Below are 21,845 nucleotides of genomic sequence, written 5' to 3'. Positions count from 1 at the left end.
CCGGACGGCGCGGGCCACCTTCTCCACTAATCTTTTCAGTTGTTTCTTCAGCACTTTTCCATTCCGTCTTGTGCTGGCGTCCTTGTCCATCACGGGTATGATCGAGACTGTCTGTTCACGGACTATTCTCTCTTGTATGGTGACGATAAACTTCAGCTCAGTTTTGTCCACTTTCTCTCTCTCTCTCTCTCTCTCTCTCCATTTCCTTCACCCAATGTCCCCAGAACCAAGAGATCGTCCCAACTGCAAAGAGCTACATTACTGAAGTCTGAAGTTTGAGAGTTTTTGAAATTCTCATCAGTTCTTTCTGTTTATTATTTTAGGTTATGTTCGATTTAGTTTGACTGGATTTATTAAGTTCAAATGTTTACGATAAATATGTGTGATACGCCTCGCGCTGCGCCGCTGTCGTCACTGAGGGCGGAGAAACCTCAACATTCCTCGAAAAAGTACACAAACAATGCCCTTTACTCACTAACAACGACCCAAGGGCACGGCGTGTTGAATTATTGCCTCATTTCGAACTGGATTCACACGAGGGACGCGCAGCTTAGGTCAGCTTAGGTATGTTTTGTAAATATTTTTCATTAGGACTTATTGTTGTTGTTATTATGATTATTATTATGATTATTATTATTATTATTATTATGATTACTATTATTATTATCATTATTATTATTATGATTATTATTATTATCTTTACTATGATTATTGCTATTATTGTTATTTCTATTTTCCTTTTTATTTTTCGATCATACTACTTTGTTCATTTGTCTCATTCATTTCATTTAATCTTCCATTGATGTATATTTTCAGCTCTAGGGCTGCCTGGTACTTCATGAAATAAACCGTTTATTATTATTATTATTATTATTAACGTGACGTCAGCAGCACCTCAGCCTCACACTGGCCAGGCTCTTCAGTCCGTGCTCAGCTCTCCTCCCGCTCTGATGTGTGACATTGTAATTTTTTCCGCAAACATGTCGAGTAACTGTTTGGTATAAGGGTGCAATAATTATACCAAAAACGTCGGAATTACTATGCGATATTTTAGATACCCCAAAGTGCTGTAGGGGATGTAGTACCTGCAGAACTAATATATTTCTCTGCAAAATTATCAGTATTTTTCAAGAAGACGCATCTTAATAATAATATTGCAATTAATAATAAGAAAATGAAAGAATGCAGAAGTACGTTAAGAAAAACATGAAGATAATAACACAAGGATGTATGTGTAATTTGTATATGTCATAAATAACAATATATATAATATTTAAAAAAAAAACATGTTATACTAATTATAAACCTCAACGAACATTGAAGAAAAAAAAGGAGAGAGAGAGAGAGAGAGAGAGAGAGAGAGAGAGAGAGAGAGAGAGAGAGAGAGAGAGAGAGAGAGAGAGAGAGAGAGAGAGAGAGAGAGAGAGAGAGAGAGAGAGAGAGAGAGAGAGAGAGAGAGAGAGAGAGAGAGGGGGGGGGGGAGGAGGAGGAGGAGGAGGAGGAGGAGGAGGAGAGATGGAGGAATGGAAGAAAAACAGGAAAAAGAACAAGAACAACAAGAAGAACAAGACCCAGAACAAAGAGGAAGAGGAGGAGGAGCAAGAAAAAGTAGAAGGAGAAGGAGGAGGAGGAGGAGGGAGTGGTCGTCATTTCCGGTGGTTTGAAAATAGAGTGGACGGGCATTATCTTGCTGCGGGTCGAAGCATGGGGGAGGAGGAGGAGGAAGGAGAGAGAGAGAGAAGGGGGCAGTGAGAGGTATGTGGCGAGAGGGGGAGGAGAGGGGAAGGGAGAGGGGAGGAGAGGTGATGGGAGTGGGGAGGAGAGAGCAGTGAGAGGTATGTAATGAGGGGAGAGGGAAGGGGAAGGGGAGGGGAGAAGGGGGGAGGTATGTGAGTGGGAGAAAGGATAAGAAAAAAGAACTGAGGGGAGAGGGAACGGGGGAGGAGAGGGGAAGGGGGAAGGAGAGGGGAGGGGAAGGGAGGAGAGGGAAGGGGGAGGAGAAGAGGGGAGGGGAAGAGAAGAGAGGGAAGGGGAAGAAATAGGAATATAACTGAGAAGGAAAAGGAAAGGAAAAATGTTAAAAAAAAAGAGAGAAGAGAGAGAAAGGAGTAAGGAGGAGGAAGAACGGAGGAAAGATAAAAGGAAAATGGAAAGGAAGGAAGGGAAAGAAGGAAAGGAGGAAGAAGGAGGGAAAGATAGAAGGGAAAGGAAGATATGGAAGGGAAGGAAGGAAAAGAGAAAGGAGTAAGAAAGGAGGAGGAAGAAGGAGAGAAAGATAGAACGAAAAGGGAAAGGAAGGAATGGAAGGAAGGAAAGGAGAAAGGAGAAAGGAGGAGGGAGGAGGGAAAAATAGAAGGAAAAGGAAGATAAGGAAGGGAAGGGAAGAGGAAGGGAAGATCGGACGGCGGAGGAAGGGGAAGGGGAAGAATGAATGAGAGGAAGAAAAGGAAGATATGGAGGGAAAAAAAGGAAGGGAAGAGAAACTGCGGGAGGAAAATAGGAATGGAGGGAAGGAGAGAAGGGGTAAATAGGAAGGAAAGGAAGGAAGAAGGGAGAGAGGGGAGGTAAATAAAGAAAAGGAAGGAGAAAAATGGAGAAATCGAAGGAGGGAAAGGAGAGAGAGAGAGAGAGAGAGAGAGAGAGAGAGAGAGAGAGAGAGAGAGAGAGAGAGAGAGAGAGAGAGAGAGAGAGAGAGAGAGAGAGAGAGAGAGAGAGAGAGAGAGAGAGAGAGAGAGAGAGAGAGAGAGAGAGAGAGAGAGAGAGAGAGAGAGAGAGAGAGAGAGAGAGAGAGAGAGAGAGAGAGAGAGAGAGAGAGAGAGAGAGAGAGAGAGAGAGAGAGAGAGAGGTGGGAGTGAGAAATATTTGAAGAAGAGAGAGAGGGGGAGGAGGAGAGGGAACAGGAGGAAGGGAAGGAGGGAGGGAGAGAGAGATGGAGGAAAACTATGTAAGAAATGTGAGGGAAAAAAATACAAGAGGTGGAGGAAACAAGGGAGTGGAGGAAGAAGAAGAAGAAGAAGAGGAGAAAGAGAAGGAGGATGGAGGGAATGAAGGAGAGGAGGAGGGAGGAAGGGAGGGTATTGTTACATAAGAGAAGATGAGTTATTTTTAATGAGGAGAGGGAAGGAAAGAGAAGGAGAGAAGAAAGGCTGTGAGAAGAAGGGAAGGGAGGTGAAAGAGGATAGGGAAGGGAAAGGAATGGTAGGGAGGAGGAAACAAGAGAAGAGAAGGAAAGGAAAGGAGAAGGAAGAGACGGGGATAGGGGGAGAAAGAGAGGGAAAGAGAAATGGGATAATGCTGGGAATAGAAGAGAGAGGAAGAGTAGAGAGAGAAGTGAAAGAATGGAAAGGAGGCAAAGGAGGGAGGAAAGAGAGATGGAGGTAAAAAGAGAGAGGGAGGGAATGAGGAGGTTGCTGAGGAGAGAAAAGGGATGAAAGAGAGAGAGAGAGAGAGAGAGAGAGAGAGAGAGAGAGAGAGAGAGAGAGAGAGAGAGAGAGAGAGAGAGAGAGAGAGAGAGAGAGAGAGAGAGAGAGAGAGAGAGAGAGAGAGAGAGAGAGAGAGAGAGAGAGAGAGAGAGAGAGAGAGAGAGAGAGAGAGAGAGAGAGAGAGAGAGAAGGATAGAGGCACAAAGAGAAGGAAGGAGGAAAAGAAGGAAGCTGGGAAGAGGAGAGGTAGGAAGGAGGGAAGAGGAAGTGAAGGAATGAAATTGAGGTACAAGACAATGAAATAAACATGAAAGAGTTGAGAAATGGATTGCAAAAGGGAGAGAGAGAGGGGAGGAGAGGAGGGAGGAAGAGGAAGAAAGGGGGAGAGGGGGAGGAGTGGAGAGGAATGTGTGGGAGTAGAACGAGGGGAGAGTGGAGGAGGAGGAGGAGGAGGAGGAGGAGTTGGAGGAGAGGAGTGGAAGAAGAGGAAGCAAGGAGGGAGGAATGAGAAGAATGAAGGAGGGAGGGATGGAGAGAGAGGAAGAGGGGGAGAGAGGGGAGAGGAAGAGAAAAAAAAAAGTAGGAATGAAAGGAATGAAGGAAGGATGGAAGGAAGAGAGGGAGGGATGGAGAGGGGAAAGGAAGGGAAAAGGGGAGGAAGGAAGGAAGAAAGGAATGAAGGAGGAGGAGAAAAGGAGGAAAGAATGAGAAGAATGAGGGAAAAAGGAATAAAGGAGAGATGGAAAAAGGAAAAAAAAGGAAAAGGAAGGAAGGAAGGAAGAAGGGTAAGAGAGAGAGAGAGAGAGAGAGAGAGAGAGAGAGAGAGAGAGAGATTAAAGAAGGAGGAATAAGAGAAATAGAAGAAGGATGAGGAGTCTCTCTCTCTCTCTTATCTCTCACTATTTCTCTCTCTTTACACGTCAAGCAGGAATGAACGCTATCAGATAAGGACACCAAAGAAGAAGAAGAAGAAGAAGAAGAAGAAGAAGAAGAAGAAGAAGAAAAAAGAAAGAAAGAAAGAAAGAATGAATGAATGAATGAAAGGAAAGACGAGAATCAGGAAGAGATGAAATAAAGAACTCGAGGGAGATAAAAAAGATGATGAAAAAATAACAAAAATAACAAAACAAAGCAAGAGAATGAAAAGAAAAACAAAGTAAGATCAGAAAAGAAGAAGAAGAAGAAAAAAAAGAAGGTGAAGAAAAAGAAGAAGAAGAAGAAGAAGAAGAAGAAGAAGAAGAAGAAGAAGAAGAAGAAGAAGAAGAAGAAGGAGGAAAAAACGAAACCAGTGTGAGGAAAAAAAAAGAAGAAAAAGAAGACTCGAAGATTATAAAATTCGAAGAAACGAATCGAAGGAAATACACGAAAAGGGAGGGAAGGAGAGAGAGAATAAAGATGAAGGAAGGAGAAAAAAATGGAAGGAGAAAAGGAAGGAAGGAGAGAGGAAGAAGAATGAAGGAAATGGTGCAACAACTACAACAACAACAACAACAACAACAATAATAATAATAATAATAATAATAATAATAATAATAATAATAATAATAATAATAATAATAATAATAGCTCTCATTCTTTCCCCTCTCTCTCTACCTTCCTTCCTTCCTTATCTCTCCTTCCCCTTTTCCTTCTTTCCTTCTTCTTCCCCTCTTTCTCTCTTCCTCTCTCCCTTTCCCTATCTTCTTCCTTCTTCTCTCCTTCTTTTATTTACTCCCTTTTTCTCCTCCTTTCCTTCCTTTCTTCTTCTCCCCCTTCCTCCCTTTCTCTATCTCCTTACTCCCTCCCTCCCTTCTTCCCTCCTCCCTCCTTTTCTTCTTCCCTCCTTCCTACTTTCCTCCCTCCTTCCTTTAATTAAAAGAGAAAAAAGAGAAAAAGATTAAGAAAGACAGACAAAAGGGAAAGAAATTAAGAGAGAGAGAGAGAGAGAGAGAGAGAGAGAGAGAGAGAGAGAGAGAGAGAGAGAGAGAGAGAGAGAGAGAGAGAGAGAGAGAGAGAGAGAGAGAGAGAGAGAGAGAGAGAGAGAGAGAGAGAGAGAGAGAGAGAACAAGAAAAAAAGGGTCAAACAAGATATCAAAATAAAACTCACAAACTTCTGCGACCGGAAAATAAATAAACAAACAAATAAACAAAAAAAAATAAAACAAGACAAAAAAAACACGAACACAAACAGGTTAAAATTAAGTGAGCCGAGACGAACCTTGTGTGTGTGTGTGTGTGTGTGTGTGTGTGTGTGTGTGTGTGTGTTAATCTAGTTTTTATAATTTTCCAGTCTTTTTTTTTCACTTTCCTCCTCACACACGTTTCCCTGTTTTCTTTTTTTTTGTGTTATTTTTCCATCTTCTTTTTCTTCCCTTCTTTTTTTTCCTCTCCCTCTTGTTATTTTTCCCCTTCCTTCCCTTTCTTTTCTATTTCTTTATGCTGTGTACTCATCTCACCTATTAACATGACTTCCTCAACAAGACTTCTGTACACAAATCTCATATCCTCAACTATTCTTCTTTCAAACTCAAACTCATTGCTTCGTGTCCCTCCTTTACCTCTCAGCCACGAAGCCCTCTACCCTCTCCTCATTGTCTAATCTCCTTATCGCCTCAAATATCGTCATCAAGTCCCTTCCGTCTTCCCGAGTTTGTCAGCTTCGTATAATCATGCAATCTCTCTTTATAGGGCAACTGGGCTAGGCCAGGCATCAAGATAATACTAGTGGTTCTTTCTTTGTATCTTTTCTACGTAGTTTTCCTGTGTGTGTGTGTGTGTGTGTGTGTGTGTGTGTGTAACAAGAACAAAAACAGTAGCAAGTAACCTGGATAGCCTAATACTACGCAATAAAACCGAGGTCAAGGTTGCACCGTTCTCTATTGAAACTAGTTTTTATAACGCCTCAAATTCTTTACTAATATTCAGTCACCTTTTCTATCTAATTAACACACAGAAGGCGTCACCAACCTGCCACCTTTCATGAGATTTGGATGCGCATTCTCACACGCTTTCGCCACGGAGGGAAAATTAAGAAGAGTTCAAAGAGGAATGGAGAGAGAAAAATAAATGCTGGGTATTTAACATCATGAGAGACAGAGAGGAAGGGAGCATTATGGATTTTGAAAGACCTAATTTGGATTTTTTTGTTTTTGTTTTTTGTAGCCTATTATTTTCATTTTAAAAGTCTTCATAGTTTTGTCTACCATTCCGCTTGTGTGTGTAGTAGACGAATGAATTTTGGTAGACTGGTAGATAAGTCCTTGGGCTATCTTGGTACTGATTTTGGTTGGTCTAGCCTGATTGTGGTAGCTATAATGTTGGTACAAAGACAGTGCGTGTGGACAATGTCTGTTCCTGGAAAGTTTGTAGATTATGAAGTAGGCTAACCAGTTTTCATGTGGCGAATTCGTTGAAGAAATAAGATAATGATGAAATACAATGAAAGGATAATATAAAATAGATAACATAATGAAATACAATGAGAGGAAAGAATAAAATAGATAAGATAATGAAATACAATGAGAGGAAAGAATAAAATAGATAAGATAATGAAATACAATAAGAGGAAAGAATAAAAGATAATATGATAATGAAATACAATGAGGAAAGAATAAAATAGATAATATGATAATGAAATACAATGAGGAAAGAATAAAATAGATAAGATAATGAAATACAATGAAAGGATAATATAAAATAGATAACATAATGAAATACAATGAGAGGAAAGAATAAAATAGATAAGATAATGAAATACAATGAGAGGAAAGAATAAAATAGATAAGATAATGAAATACAATGAGAGGAAAGAATAAAATAGATAAGATAATGAAATACAATAAGAGGAAAGAATAAAATAGATAACATAATGAAATACAATGAGAGGAAAGAATAAAATAGATAAGATAATGAAATACAATGAGAGGAAAGAATAAAATAGATAAGATAATGAAATACAATGAGAGGAAAAATAAAATAGATAAGATAATGAAATACAATGAGAGGATAGAATAAAATAGATAATATGATAATGAAATACAATGAGAGGAAAGGGATAAAATGCTAATAATGAACAAAAGACGATAAGATGAAAAAAATAGATTATGGAAACGTCAAATGTAATGATAAAACATGGAAATACGATACAAGGAGAAAGAAAAAAAAATATCATACTACTAATTGAATGTAATGAGATGAGACAAACATTTTAAAAGGAAATGAATAATGATTAGAAGAAGAAGAAGAAGAAGAAGAAGAAGAAGAAGAAGAAGAAGAAAACAAAGAAGAAGAAGAAGAAGAAGAAGAAGAAGAAGAAGAAGAAAACAAAGAAGAAGAAGAAGAAGAAGAAGAAGAAGAAGAAGAAGAAGAAGAAGAAGAGAATTAATTATGACAGTAGGCTATTAATAAACTAATGACAAATAGAGGGAGAAGGAAAGGAAATGAAGAATGATGGGAAGAAGGAACGAAAGGAAGAAAGAGGGAGATAAGAGAGAAAAGAAGAGGGAAACGAAAGAAAGAAAAAAAAACGAAGGAAAGAATGAAGAAAGAAAACGAATGAAAGAAACGAGACGAAGGAAGTAAAGAGGAAGCGAAAGAAGGAAGAAGAAAACGAAAAAAAGGAAGAAAATAACAACAAAACACCAGAGAGAGAGAGAGAGAGAGAGAGAGAGAGAGAGAGAGAGAATAGATTCCCTCCCTACCCACACACACAAACAAACACTCCCTCACTCTCCCTTCCTCATACTCACCCTTCCGTAGACCTAGGGAGATCAGGGAGAGGTTCACGCACACAGGGGGGGCGCCACACCACCCCAGGGAGAGGCAGGGAGAAGGGAGAAGACACAGGAGGGAGAGCGGGCTACCTCCTCCCCACCCCCGCCATGATGCAATACCAGGGGGACAAACCGGTCAGGCTGGATTGTCACTTTTTGTTTTCCTCCCTCTCTCGCTCCCTCTCTCACTCTCCCCTCTCTTCTTTTTTGTGTATAGGCTTTCGACGTCTTATTCTGCCCCTTGTTTCCCCAGTGGCCTACGTGAGGGATGTGGAAATTGTGGGTTTGTTATGAGTGGTACGGTGCGTGCGTGTTGGTACCCCTGACAACTTGATTTGGCGGTTCTCTTAAACTTATTTCTGATTATTTACGTTTGCAACCAATTAGAATAGCTTGATTATTATTACTACGTCGTATTATTAACAACATCAACTTTACGTGAATACTATAATAAGGCTTTTTTAACGAATAGCCTAATACCAGAGGAGTAATTAAGCACTAATAATAATGAAAACACGAATAATAGGAATAAAAATAAGAATAAGTGATAATTACAATAAAAACAGCAACAACAACAGCAGCAAACCGGTTCCCAGCACGGAGGCAAGAAAGCAACAGGTGTGTGTGTGTGTGTGTGTGTGTGTGTGTGTGTGTGTGAGGGAGGGAAACAGGTGTACGGCGGTCTCAAGGTGAGCAGGTAAGAGAGAGAAAGAAAGGAGAGAGGAAGAAAGGAAGGAAGGGAGAGAAGGAAGGAAGAAAGCAGGACGAGGGAGGCGCCCACACACAACCTGTCCTGCGAAGAAGAAGAAGATAAAGAAGAGGAAAAAGAAGAAGAAGAAGAAGAAGAAGAAGAAGAAGGTGAAGGTGAAGAAGAAGAACAAGAACAAGAACAAGAAGAACAAGAACAAGAAAAAAAATTGAGGAAAGATACGAAATGAAGAAATATATAAAGAAACACGTAAATGATGCACAGGAAAACGTCTATATGTAAAGTTATAGATAAATACATAAATACACACAAAAAAGACTTAAATCACATATAAAGAAAACGTTTGATTAATTAAGGGACGTCTATGCAGAATGAATGAAGGGTTAGTTTAGAGGGTGTAAGAAAAACGAGCAATATAATGAAGGCAATAATATAAAAAAAACTCAATTGCCATCAACTCTGCGTCACCTTGTACTCATAGCCGTTCAAATTATACTCACCATTCTTTGCTCTGTCCCTTCACTATCACAAACCACTCACCATTTATCCCAACGGCGCCACACACCGTCCAGAGAGAGAGGGAACCACCGGCTTATCCATACAGGTCTCCGAGGCTCCACGGCGGGCTTACACGGGCTTAGTTGACCTCAATGAAGCTGGACTCGTGTTGGGCTTACGGGTCGCTGGATCACTCGTGCCGGGTTCACGCACAACTGGGTTCATTCAGGTCTGATGGGATCACACCCAGCCAACCGCCCACCCAGGCTCCTTATCAGCCAGTCAGCCCACCAGTCAGCCAGTCAACCATTCTGCCAGCCACCCAGCCAGTCAGCCACCCATCCAGTCAGCCAACCAGTCAGCCAGCCTCTCACCCCGTCTCCTTATCAGCCAGTCAGCCAGTCAGCCATCCAGTCAGTCAGCCAGTCAGTCACCTATCCACTCAACCAGTCAGTCAGCCTCTCATCCAGTCTCCTTATCAGCCAGTCAGCCACCCAGTCAGCCAGTCAGTCAGCCATTCACCCAGTCACCCGACCAGCCACTCAGCCAGTCACTTAGCCAGCCAATCAGCCAACCAATACTACTACTACTACTACTACTACTACTACATTCACACACACACACACACACACACACACACACCTTCCCCTTCCCCTTCCCTCCAATCCCTTCCCACCCAATCCAGGCCCCGTAGGAATGAAAGAAACGCCGTCTACAATATTTCCCGTATATATAATTATAATCCTTCTGATGATAATTATATATATATATGCTTCATCTCGGCCGCCGCCTCCTCCTCCTCCTCGTCTCGCGCGGCCGAAGAACAATATACAAGGGAGACGAACTGCCTAAAGACCTTCCCTTTGGACACGTCGCATACTCGTTCACTTCACGTCTGTCTCTTCCTGTAACTTTGGCATCACTATCATCACCATCAGCATCAGTATCTTCATCTTCATCTCATCTCCTTATTTCATTGTCTTTAATTCTTCACTATCTCCTTCTCCTTCTTTCACTTAGTATTCATATCTTTATCATCTTCCTCTTCTCCTTCCTCTTCATTGTCTTTATATCTTCACTGTCATCATCTTCAGTTCCATCACCTTCATATCACTGTCATTATCATCTTCTTCCATTTCATAATCTTTAAACACTTCATCATCGGCAGTTTCGTCTCTTTTTCCTCCTCCTTCTTCTTCTCCTTCTGCTCCGTCTCCTTCTCCTTCCTCCTCCTACGTATGTATATATATGTATATGAGCATGATTTTTTTCATTATTTTTTATGTATTTTTGAACAGGAATCATTGTACAAGAATAAAATTTCCTCTTTCGTATTTTTTTCTCATTTTTTCGTAAACAATAACTTCGGTTCGGAAAAAAAGACGTTTAAGTAGGAATAATAATAATAATAATAATAATGATAATGATAATAATAATGATAATAAGTGGTAGTTAGTTACGTACACCATCATAGTAGTAGTAGTAGTAGTAGTCGTAGTAGTAGTAGTAGTCGTAGTAGTCACAGAAGTTTAATAACCATACAGTAACTTCTTCTTCCTCTTCTTCTTCTTCTTCTTCTTCCTCCTCCTCCTCCTGACATCTTTTTCTATTTGTATTTTTTTTGGTTGTTTTATTACAATGTTTGGTTTGGTTTATTATTTTGTGGTTTAACGTTATTATTGGTATTCATTATAGTTTATTTATTTATTTATTTATTTATTTATTTATTTATAGGTTCGTTTTCTTGCATAATGCCAAAACGGGTACGAGACGCGACTGGAAAAATAATGATGATGATGATGATGATGATGATGAATGTTGAAAGGCTTGGGGATGATGGTGATGGTGATGGTGATGATGATGATAGTGATGATGGTAATAGTATTAATAATAATAATAATAATAATAATAATAATAATAATAATAATAATAATAATAATAATAATAATAATAATAATAATAATAATAGTGATAATAATGATGACTATAATGATGATGATGATGATGATAATGACCTTAGTCTATAATAATGACGAGTGACATTTAAACGTTAACAATTATTATGACGAAATTGATGATGATGAAGATGATGATGGTGACAATGGTACTTATAGTGAAGGTGATGATGGTTGTGAAGGTGATAGTGATGATACTAATGCAGTAACAATGAGGAAGTGATAATGATGATGTTGATGATGATGATGATGGTGAAGATAATGAGATGAGAGTGAAATTGTAGTTATTATTATTACTATTGTTGCTTCTTCTTCTTCTTCTTCTTCTCCTTTATCATCTTTTTCTTCACCTTCTTCTTCTCCTTCCTTCACTACGAACTATATTTTTTTATGAATGAAAATTTGAACTTAGAAATAGATAAAGATCACAGTGCAGTTTAGAAAAAATAATAATAATAAAAACAATAAATGACATTAAGGCAAATAATAAACGTAATAATAATGAAAATAATAATAAGAATAAAACTAGAGGGAGAAAATAAAGGATATTCAAACACAAACCAAAACAGTGTAATAATAATAATAATAATAATAATGATAATAATAATAAATAATTCAAGCATCTTATTAACAAAATCATAAGACTTGTAAAGAACCATTGCCTCTGTTTTTTCCTCCTCCTCTCTAACACAAACACACACACACACAAACACTTACGTATAACTATGAACACACAAAAAATAAAACAATACAGGAAAGAAACACGAAATAAAAAGGAACCAAAAAGGAAAATATTACAATCATCGAAGAGAGAAATCACAAACATAAAAGGAAACGAAAAAAAGAAAAACAGACACAAAAATTACAAACACACACACACACAAACAAAGACAAAATAAGAACCAACGAATCAGTTCTCACCATTATAAGAATAAGAGTCATTTTGTGCATTCGAGTTTACAGGAAATGTATTTTGTTTATTTTTTGGTTGATTTCTTTTACGTTCTCTTTTTTTTTGTTTTTTTGTTGGTATATATATATAATAATAATAATAGTAATAATGAGGTGAAATGGGGAGCTTAAAACCTACTGTTGTATATATATAGATATTTATAAGGAATTCATATTATTTATTTATAGTTATTTATATATAAAAACACCCGCGGTTACCCCCTATCCCTTCCTCCCTTCCTTTATTCCTTTCTTTCTTTCACTCTGTTTAATTTCCTTCCTTCCTTCCTTCCTTCCTTTCCTTCCCTATTCCACATGAGAAAGAAAGAAAGAGAGAAAGTTGAAAGAGAGAGTATGATGATTAAAAGGGAATGGTAGAAAGTTAGATATAGTTCTCTCTCTCTCTCAATACTGGAAAAAAACAGAGAAAAAGGCAAATTCGAGAGAGAGAGAGAGAGAGAGAGAGAGAGAGAGAGAGAGAGAGAGAGAGAGAGAGAGAGAGAGAGAGAGAGAGAGAGAGAGAGAGAGAGAGAGAGAGAGAGAGAGACGTGCATAGATGTATTATGATCCAAGATGGCGGGTGATTAGTGGGGGGGATAGAGAGAGGGAGGGGGGGTCAAGTGTTGTGTGTTTGTTTGTTTGTTTGTTCGAAGTGAAAAACGTCAATATTTTAAATTTCTTTTTTCACTTTTATCGGAAGAAGGATAAAAAATTGTGTTACTAATCATGTTTTGAATTTTGTTGAAGTCAGAATTAAGATAGATATTGATAGATAAAGAAGTACATAGACAGATTAATTGATAGGTAGATATATATTTGACAGTGTGGATATGTAAATAGATATACAAGAATAAAAGAGAGAAAGCAAGAAAGAAAGAAGAGAGGAAGAAAGGAAGGAAAGATAGAAAGATATATGAATGATTGACAGACAGATAGATACACATAGATAACAGAGAGAAGGAAAGAGAGAAATGAAAAAAAGTAGTAAGGAAAGACGGAAAGAAAAAATATGAAAAGGAAAAAAAGAAGGAAGGAAATCTAGAAAGGAAAATATATATAAACTTCATCATCATAAATTATCCCTGAATCATCATCCATTTAACTTTTTCACCATCATCACCATCACCACCACTAACACCACCATCATCATCACCAATACACCCCCCACCCAAGACATATATATATATATAGAATCCTTACTAATATTTACTTTTTTATGCATATGTATAATTATAATCATCAAACATTTTTATCATTTTTTTCCATATTTTTAAACCACTTTCCTACTTCGGGGGTTTGGTCTGGTTTATTAGTTTAGTTTAGTTTGGCCTCTGAGATGACATCATGCGAAGTGAGAAATAGAAAACGGGAGATTGGTTTATGCTTCATGTATGTAACTTGTCCCTCTCTCTCTTTCTCTCTCTCTTGAACGGGGGACTTTCAAAGCTGGTTTTATGTATTAGTAACCTAGAGGGCAGTACTTCAAGCACTTATGTATCGGTACTTTAGACAGAACCTGAACCAGTAAAGTATCGGTTCCATTTCTTCCGTCCATAGCAAGAAATTCAACTTGGTTCCTGGAAGAGCCAAGAATTAGGTAAAGTATTGGTTCCTGTCCAAGAGCAAGATAATTAACTCCAGACACAGAGAGAAGAACAAGAACCAGTAAAATATCGGTTCCATTTCCTCAGACAGACGGAAGAGCTAAGAATTAGGTAAAGTATTGGTTCCTGTCCATGATCAAGAGAATTAACTTCAGACACAGAGAGAAGAATCAAAACCAGTAAAGTATCGGTTCCAGTTCTTTTGCCTATGACAGTGGTTCCCAAAGTGGGCTGAGTGTTTAAGAGAGAGAGAGAGAGAGAGAGAGAGAGAGAGATAGAGAGAGAGAGAGAGAGAGAGGGGAGAGAGAGAGAGAGAGAGAGAGACCTTGGAGCCGAGGGGCCGCCAGCCTGGAGAGAGAGAGAGAGAGAGAGAGAGAGAGAGAGAGAGAGAGAGAGAGAGAGAGAGAGAGAGAGAGAGAGAGAGAGAGAGAGAGAGAGAGAGAGAGAGAGAGAGAGAGAGAGAGAGAGAGAGAGAGAGAGAGAGAGAGAGAGAGAGAGAGAGAGAGAGAGAGAGAGAGAGAGAGAGAGACACTAGAAGAACCAAGATCTAATATAGTTTTGGTCCTTCCATGAGCAAAGAGATTTAACTTGAGAGTAGAAAAAGAACGGATAAGTAAGTCAAAGTTTTGTTCCTCTTTCTTAATACATCGAAACAGGATTGAAAGTCGACCGTTTGGCATGTAGATAAGTATTATTTTTGGTCATCATTATATATATACACGTTCACACAGACATCATCATACCACCAAAGGGACGACGATGACGACCACCTCCCTTTAACATCGTCGTCGTCATCATCGTCATCATTATCGACTAAGGGCTACTTTGTAAATTCACAGTCGTAAGCGTAACGAGTTATCACATGTTTCCCGTCATCTTCACCAGTCATTTGATATTCCTCTGTGTCACTTTCACTCACTATCACTCTCACTTTCACTCATTTTCACTCACATTCACTTTCACTCATTTTCACTCACATTCACTTTCACTCATTTTCACCCACCGTTATTTTCACTCACTCTCACTTTCACTCATTTTCACTCACATTCACTTTCACTTTCACTCATTTTCACCCACCGTCACTTTCACTCACTCTCACTTTCACTCATTTTCACCAACCGTCACTTTCACTTACTATCACTCTCACTTTCACTCATTTTCACCCACCGTCACTTTCACTCATTATCACTCTCACTTTCACTTTCACTCATTTTCACCCACCGTCACTTTCACTCACTATCATTCACTTTCACTCATTTTCACCCACCGTCACTTTCACTCACTATCACTCACTTTCACTCATTTTCACCCACCGTCACTTTCACTCACTCATGTCATTCACTCTCATTCGCTGTCTCACTGTCGGTCGCTCACTATAATTCACTGTCTCACTTTCAATCTCACTCTCATGCTTTCTCTGTTCCTTCTTTTTCACTATCATCATCATCATCACCAATACAGTACCGTCATCATCACTATATAGTTTTTTTCATATTCACGAGTGGTTTGATATTTCTCTTTCACTCTCTCACCATCTCCCTCTTTCACCATCACCACCACTATCACCATCATCATTATCATCATTATTACTATCAAGTCCAATATATAACAAATCATCATAATCATAATCACCACCGCCACTTCCATCATCATCATCATCATCATAATCATCATTTTTACATAACAAGATCCACAAGTAAAAGAAATCGAATCACACAAACAAACACAAAAAGAATAATGTTAATAAACTAAAGAAAAATAACTTAGAAGAGAAAGGTATATAGGAAAAACTTAAGAATAATGATAATAATAATGATCACAAACGTAATAATAATAATGATAATAGCAATAAATAATAATAATAATGATAATAATAATAATAATAATAATAATAATAATAATAATAATAATAATAATAATAATAATAATAATAATAATAATAATAATAATAATAATAAAAATAATACAAAGAAGAACAAGAACAAGAAGAACAATAACAACAAGAAGATGAAAACAAGAAAACAAGAATAAAAAGAAGAAAAACAAGAAAAAAAAAGAAAACTATCAATCGAAAAAGAAAACCGAAGAAAAAATAGCAATAAAACACAGTAATAATAACACCCACCAAACCAAACAAAACAAAACTCACTCACTCACTCACCCACGTCACACCCAGCAAGGAACCATCAGCCTCAGTCAGAACAAGCACCACTATAAAAAAAATACGCGCTCCTCACAACAACAAGGTAACACTCCCCTCTTTCCTTTCGTCCCCTAACCTTAGAAATGCATCGGTGTTTGAGTCTCGCTTCCCGCGTTTGGCACAGGAATAAAGAGAGTTTGTTTGGCGACCTAACTGTTATTATATTTGTGCGTGAAAGGCTGAAACGTAAATTGTGGAATAGTAATAATAAATTGAGTAAGAACCGAGTATATGGAAACGATGATAAAGGAAGGAACGAATGGGTGATGATAAAATATAGAAAGAAAGTCAGAATGAAAGAAAGATAATGAGAAAGTGAACGAAAAAATGGGAGTATATTTGTGCGTGAAAGCTGAAAAAAAGAATGGCGGTATTAAAAAAAATAAAAAGAAAAAAGGAACCAACGAGTAAACGGAGATGATAACAAAAGAAAGAAACGAAAAAATATAAAAGAATGAGCGAAAGAAAAAAATGGGAACGTACATTTTTTTTGTGCGTAGAAGCTAAATAAAAAATTATGATAAACAATAGAAAGAAAATAAAATAAAAAGGAATCAAAGAATGAACGGATAAAGAAAAAAATGGTGAAAAAACAGGAAAGAAAGAGAAAAGAAGAAAGAAAGAACCAATAAAAGAAAGGAAGAAGAGAAAGTACACATATGTCCGCGAAAGCTAAAATTGGATAATGATAAAAGAAAGAAAAGTAACATGAAATAAAACAGAGAAATAAAAAAAACATACTAACTTGAACAAAAATAAATGATATAATAATAATAATAATAATAATAATAATAATAATAATAATAATAATAATAATAATAATAATAATACCGCTACTAATATATGGTCTTTCAGAAATAGGAATGCTTGCGAAACACATTCAGAATACACTATGTAGTTTTTTTCCTTCATTTTGTTCATATATTTGGCTTTATTTTATTTTCCCTTACCCGTTATTACTAAAGGAATCGTTCAGAAAAATAGTAACTTCATATCTATCTTTCTTTTTCTCCCCATTCAAGGGATTTACTATTACAACAGTGACACGCGAGCACCCTTTCTGGCACCTTATTTTTATTCTTCTCCTTTCTCTCTTCCTTTCAGCATCTTCTACCCGTCTCCGTTTCTGCAGGGTTCGAATCCGTATGTTTTCCTCCTTAACATTTCCTTCCCTCCTTCCTTTCGTACCTCCCTTCCCCAGGCCTCTTGCAGACCCCTTACGTTATGTTCTTATGTTCTAATAAATTCCTCCCCCTTTTGTCTCCTTTTTGCTTTATTCCTTCATTTTCTCTCATAGTTTTTTCCCTTTCCATATGCGCTACTGAATAAGGGTTTTGGTGTTTATTTTTGGGGTTATCGTTTTTTAAAGGGGCAGTTCACCTAGCTATGCATCCTCCCTTTCGGGCTGGTCGACAAATGGTTACCTGAGGACACCTGGGGAGGAAAGGTAAACTGAGGTAACCAGGATGTCAAACTGGCCCTGTGTCCTCGGATTCAAAAGCCAAGGTGACGAAGATGTGCACCGAGGCAACGCGTAGCTATAGAATATGCCCCAAACTTTGCCTTTTTTTTACTTTATTCGGGCTGGTCATTAAATGGTTACCTGGGGACACCTGGGGAAGGAAGGTAAACTGAGGTAACCCGGATGTCAAACTGGTCCTGTGTCCTCGGATTCAAGAGTCAAGGCGTCGGAGATGTGCACCGAGGCAACGTGTAGCTATAGAATATGCCCCGAACTTTACCTTTTACCCGTAAGAGCGCCATCCATGCATAACGGAGGACCTAGGTACCTGGTTTTATGGCCCAGTCTCAGATTCTCTCGGCGCCCACAATGATCAGTTTCCAGTGAGGGAGCGCCAGAAGACGTGCTCGCGTGGGTATTACCGTCCGAAGCGTCTGTTTAAGAAGGCAACATTTTCCTTACGAGTGTGGAAAATATTTAAAGGAACATAACGTACCGATCGGATTATTAGGGTTTTTTTCTTGTATATCCGTCTGTCTCTTCTCTTTTGTGACTTATTTTCTCTCTCTCTCTCTCTCTCTCTCTCTCTCTCTCTCTCTCTCTCTCACTCACACTCACACACACACACTCAAGTGACCGAAATAAATTTAATAAAGGAAAAATATGATGTTTGACTTCTTTTTACGATGTGTAGAAAAAATAGACCTTAGAATATTGCCTTCCTGCGTCTATGTATGAATGTATGTATGTATGTATGTATGTATGTATGTGTGTATGCAGGCTATGTATACTTCAGTTTAATACAGTTATTGCCCGTTTCTCTTCTTCCTCTTCCTTAACTTCTTTTTTTCTCATTTTTAAAAACTCGGCTACAAAAAAATAAAAATAAATAAAAAATGATCGTGTTAAATTCATGTATACTAACAGACAGACAGACAGACGGACAGACGGACCAGAAAGAAAGAAAGAAACGTGAATCAAAATAATAATAATAATAATAATAATAATAATAATAATAATAATAATAATAATAATAATAGCAATAATAATAATGATAAATACTGATTATTATCATTATTATTATTATCATTTCCTTCCTTCCATTCCTGTTGTTTGCTTGCTTGCTTGCTTGCTTGTTTGTTTGTTGTAATATAAGAAGAAAAAAAAAAACGAAAAAAAAAAAACCCGGACGAGTATGAGTAATGAGGTAAACAACAACAGCAACAACAACAGCAACAACAACAACAACAATAAGAAGAGGTCGAAGAGAGAACGGATGAATGGGAAACAAAAGGGAAAGTGTCGACTGGTACAAAATTATGGGTATTAAATCCCTGCCTGGTAACCCTTGTGGCGACGATACACGGAGGGGGGGGGGAGAAGGAGGAGGAGGAGGAAGAGGAGGAGGAGGAGGAGGAAGAGGGGGAGAGAGAGGAAGAAGATGGTACTATAGTTGAGGAAGAAAATTCAGACGAAGAAGAAGAAAAAAAAAGAAAGTTGAGACGAAGGAGAAGAAGAAGAAGAAGAAGAAAACAAGAACAAGAAAAATGGGAAAAACAAGGAAAAAAGAAGAAGGACAAGAAGTGAAGTTAAGTGGAAAGGAAAGGGAGAGGAAAGGGAAGAGAAGAGGCGAAGGGAGAGGAGGGCAGGGAAGGGGAGGGAAGGAAGGGGAGAAGAAATGGGGAGAGATATATTCCTTTGGCACTGTCTTTGGAGAGAGGGGGAGAAGGGAGGGAGAGAGAGATAGAGAGAAGGAAGAGAAAGGGGGAGGAAGAAGGGAAGGGGAGGAAAGGGAGGGGAAAAGGAAGGGAGGGGAAAGGGTAGGAGGTCACCACAATATATTCCTCTAACTAACGTATACAATCGTCAATAATAATAATAATAATAATAATAATAATAATAATAATAATAATAATAATAATAATAATAATAATAATAATACTCTCAATAGTAGTAGTTGTGGTAGCAGTAGTGGTAGTTATATCACCACCACCACCACCACAACCATCACCACCACCACCACCACCTCTATCATCACCACCACAGTCACTATCACCACCACCCACATCATCACTATCATAACTAAGAAGAGAAGGAGACAGAAAGGGGGGGTGGTGATGGTGGTGGTGATGGTGATGAAAGCGGAGTAACAGAAGGGAAGAAAATGATTGCTGATGGTGATGGGGTAGATAGTGATGGTGAGACGGTGGTGAAAGTGAGGTTTTTGGTGATGAAGAATTGGTGATGAGAATATTGGTGGTGGTGGTGGTGGTGATAACAGATGGTGATAAAGATAGCAGATAGAAAGGAGGAGGTGGTGATGGTGATGATGGTGATGATGGTGATGATGGGGGTGGTGGTAACAGATAGTGGTAAAAATGGAAAGAAAAAGGTGATGATGAAAGTAGTTGGTGGTGGTGATGATGGTGGTGATGGTGATGATGGTGATGGTGGTGATGGTGATGGTGATGGGGGTGGTGGTAAAAGATAGTGGTAAAAATGGAGAGAAAAAGGTGATGATGAAAGTAGTTGGTGGTGATGATGATGGTGGTGATGGTGATGATGGAGGTGGTGATGGTGATGATGGTGATGGTGGTAGTGATGGTGATGATGGGGGTGGTGGTAAAAGATAGTGGTAAAAATGGAGAGAAAAAGGCGATGATGAAAGTAGTTGGTGGTGATGATGGTGGTGGTGATGATGGTGATGGTGATGGTGGTGATGGTGATGTGGGGGTGGTGGTAAAAGATAGTGGTAAAAATGGAGAGAAAAAGGCGATGATGAAAGTAGTTGGTGGTGATGATGATGGTGGTGATGATGGTGGTAGTGGTGGTGGTGGTGGTGGCTATCAGCGGTCCCCAAAACACCTTACCAGTATATGTAGAGAGATATAAGAACACAGGGCGGTGATTCCCTCAGACAGACAGACGGACACCCCTCACCCCTCACCACCCCTCCTGCCCCCCTTCCTCACCCCTTTCTCTAGTCTTTCACCCACTCAAACATGGGGGCGGTGGGCGGGGGAGGGGAAGGGCGGGGGGGAGAGTTCCATCACTGTCTGTCAACTCTTCTTCTCTCCTCCCACTCATCTCCTCCTTTTCTGACATGAGGAGGGGGAGGAGTAGGAGGCGTAGGAGGCGTGTAGTTTCAGCTCCTTGCGATCCTATTTTCAGTGCAGGACTCCCTCTCTCTCTCTGTAAGATGGTGGGAGTCCTTGAAGTCCTGAGCTCCTTCGTATAGGATGCTAAAAACGTCCTCCTTTGCACTCCTTCACTCCTTTCTTTATCTTGTAGGATGCTGAGGGTCCTTGCACGTCCCAGATCCTTGCACTGTCTGTAGGATGCTGAGACCTGAACACCTTACAACACCTCAGATCCTATGCGCTTATAGGACGCCAGGACGCTGCAGGACCCACGCGATCCTTAGGTACTGTAGGATTCGCAGGATATACACAGCAGTCCCCGGCGCAGCATCCTTTGGTCCTCTCAGATAAGAACACATCACACTGGTCTGTAGGATGCTGCGGGTAAGGACATCTCTCGAGGACATCTCCCATTTCTTCCTCCACAGAGCAGCATCCTTGACACACTCTAGGATGCGTAGGATGCGAGCGAGGGGAAAGGACATCACATCTTCCTTTCCACCGCAATGCCGCATCCTTCACGCACTGTCGTAGGATGCAAGGAGAGTGAGGATATTTCTTTCTCATCTCCAGTAACACAGCATCCTGAACCACACCTTGGATGCTGGGAGAGAGAGCCCAGGACATCCTTCTCTCATCTCCCACGACACAGCATCCTTCACCACGGCGTAGGATGCAGGAGAGAGAACGCGAGACCTAACACCTCACCCTCACCAGACCTCATCCTCCCCACGAAGGCGGTGTTGGTAGATAGGACTCTCAGGATACACCACAGCAGGACTCTCTTGGGGGCCCTGGGGTGGTGTGTCCTTAGCTCCTTTTGGACGAGAACTCCCGTAGGATGTCCCGCGCCATGGTGATGTTGTTATGCGTGATGACCAGCGCGCGGATCACCTCCTCCTGCGTGAAGCCTTCGTGGGTCAGGGTCGCCAGGTAGTCCATGTGAAGGTTCTCGTAGGCGGTGTGGGCGTCCTCGTTAGTATCGCTACTCTCGACCTTGTTCATGCTGCGAGGGGTGGGAGAGATGGAGGTAGAGAGGGAGGGAAGTGTATAGGAGATAGAGAATGAAGGAGATAGAAGGAAGATGGAGATTAGGGCAGGAGGAAGGATAAGGAAAGAAATGTAGATGGAGATTAGGGCAGGAGGAAGG

At 39.6% G+C, this 21,845-nt stretch overlaps 1 protein-coding gene across 6 annotated transcripts in view; it reads right to left on the bottom strand.

Moving 5' to 3' along the window:
- Positions 1 to 20,142: 20,142 nt before the first annotated feature.
- LOC126981254 (E3 ubiquitin-protein ligase CBL-B-A-like) overlaps positions 20,143 to 21,845 on the bottom strand; it is a 60,926-nt gene continuing 59,223 nt past the window's right edge. For 5 of the 6 annotated variants that reach the window (XM_050832134.1, XM_050832133.1, XM_050832136.1 and 2 more), the window contains one exon: positions 20,143 to 21,701. In XM_050832134.1, the coding sequence (XP_050688091.1) occupies positions 21,506 to 21,701 (196 nt within the window). In that variant the 3' untranslated portion in view covers positions 20,143 to 21,505. The remainder of the gene's footprint in view (positions 21,702 to 21,845) is intronic. The other variant, XM_050832138.1, reaches the window with a different exon arrangement.

This window comes from Eriocheir sinensis, chromosome 47 (genome assembly GCF_024679095.1).
Source record: "Eriocheir sinensis breed Jianghai 21 chromosome 47, ASM2467909v1, whole genome shotgun sequence".
In the NCBI taxonomy this organism is placed as follows: Eukaryota; Metazoa; Arthropoda; class Malacostraca; order Decapoda; family Varunidae; genus Eriocheir; species Eriocheir sinensis.
Note: the sequence above shows the minus strand (reverse complement) of the source record. Positions and strands in the feature narration are given on the sequence as shown.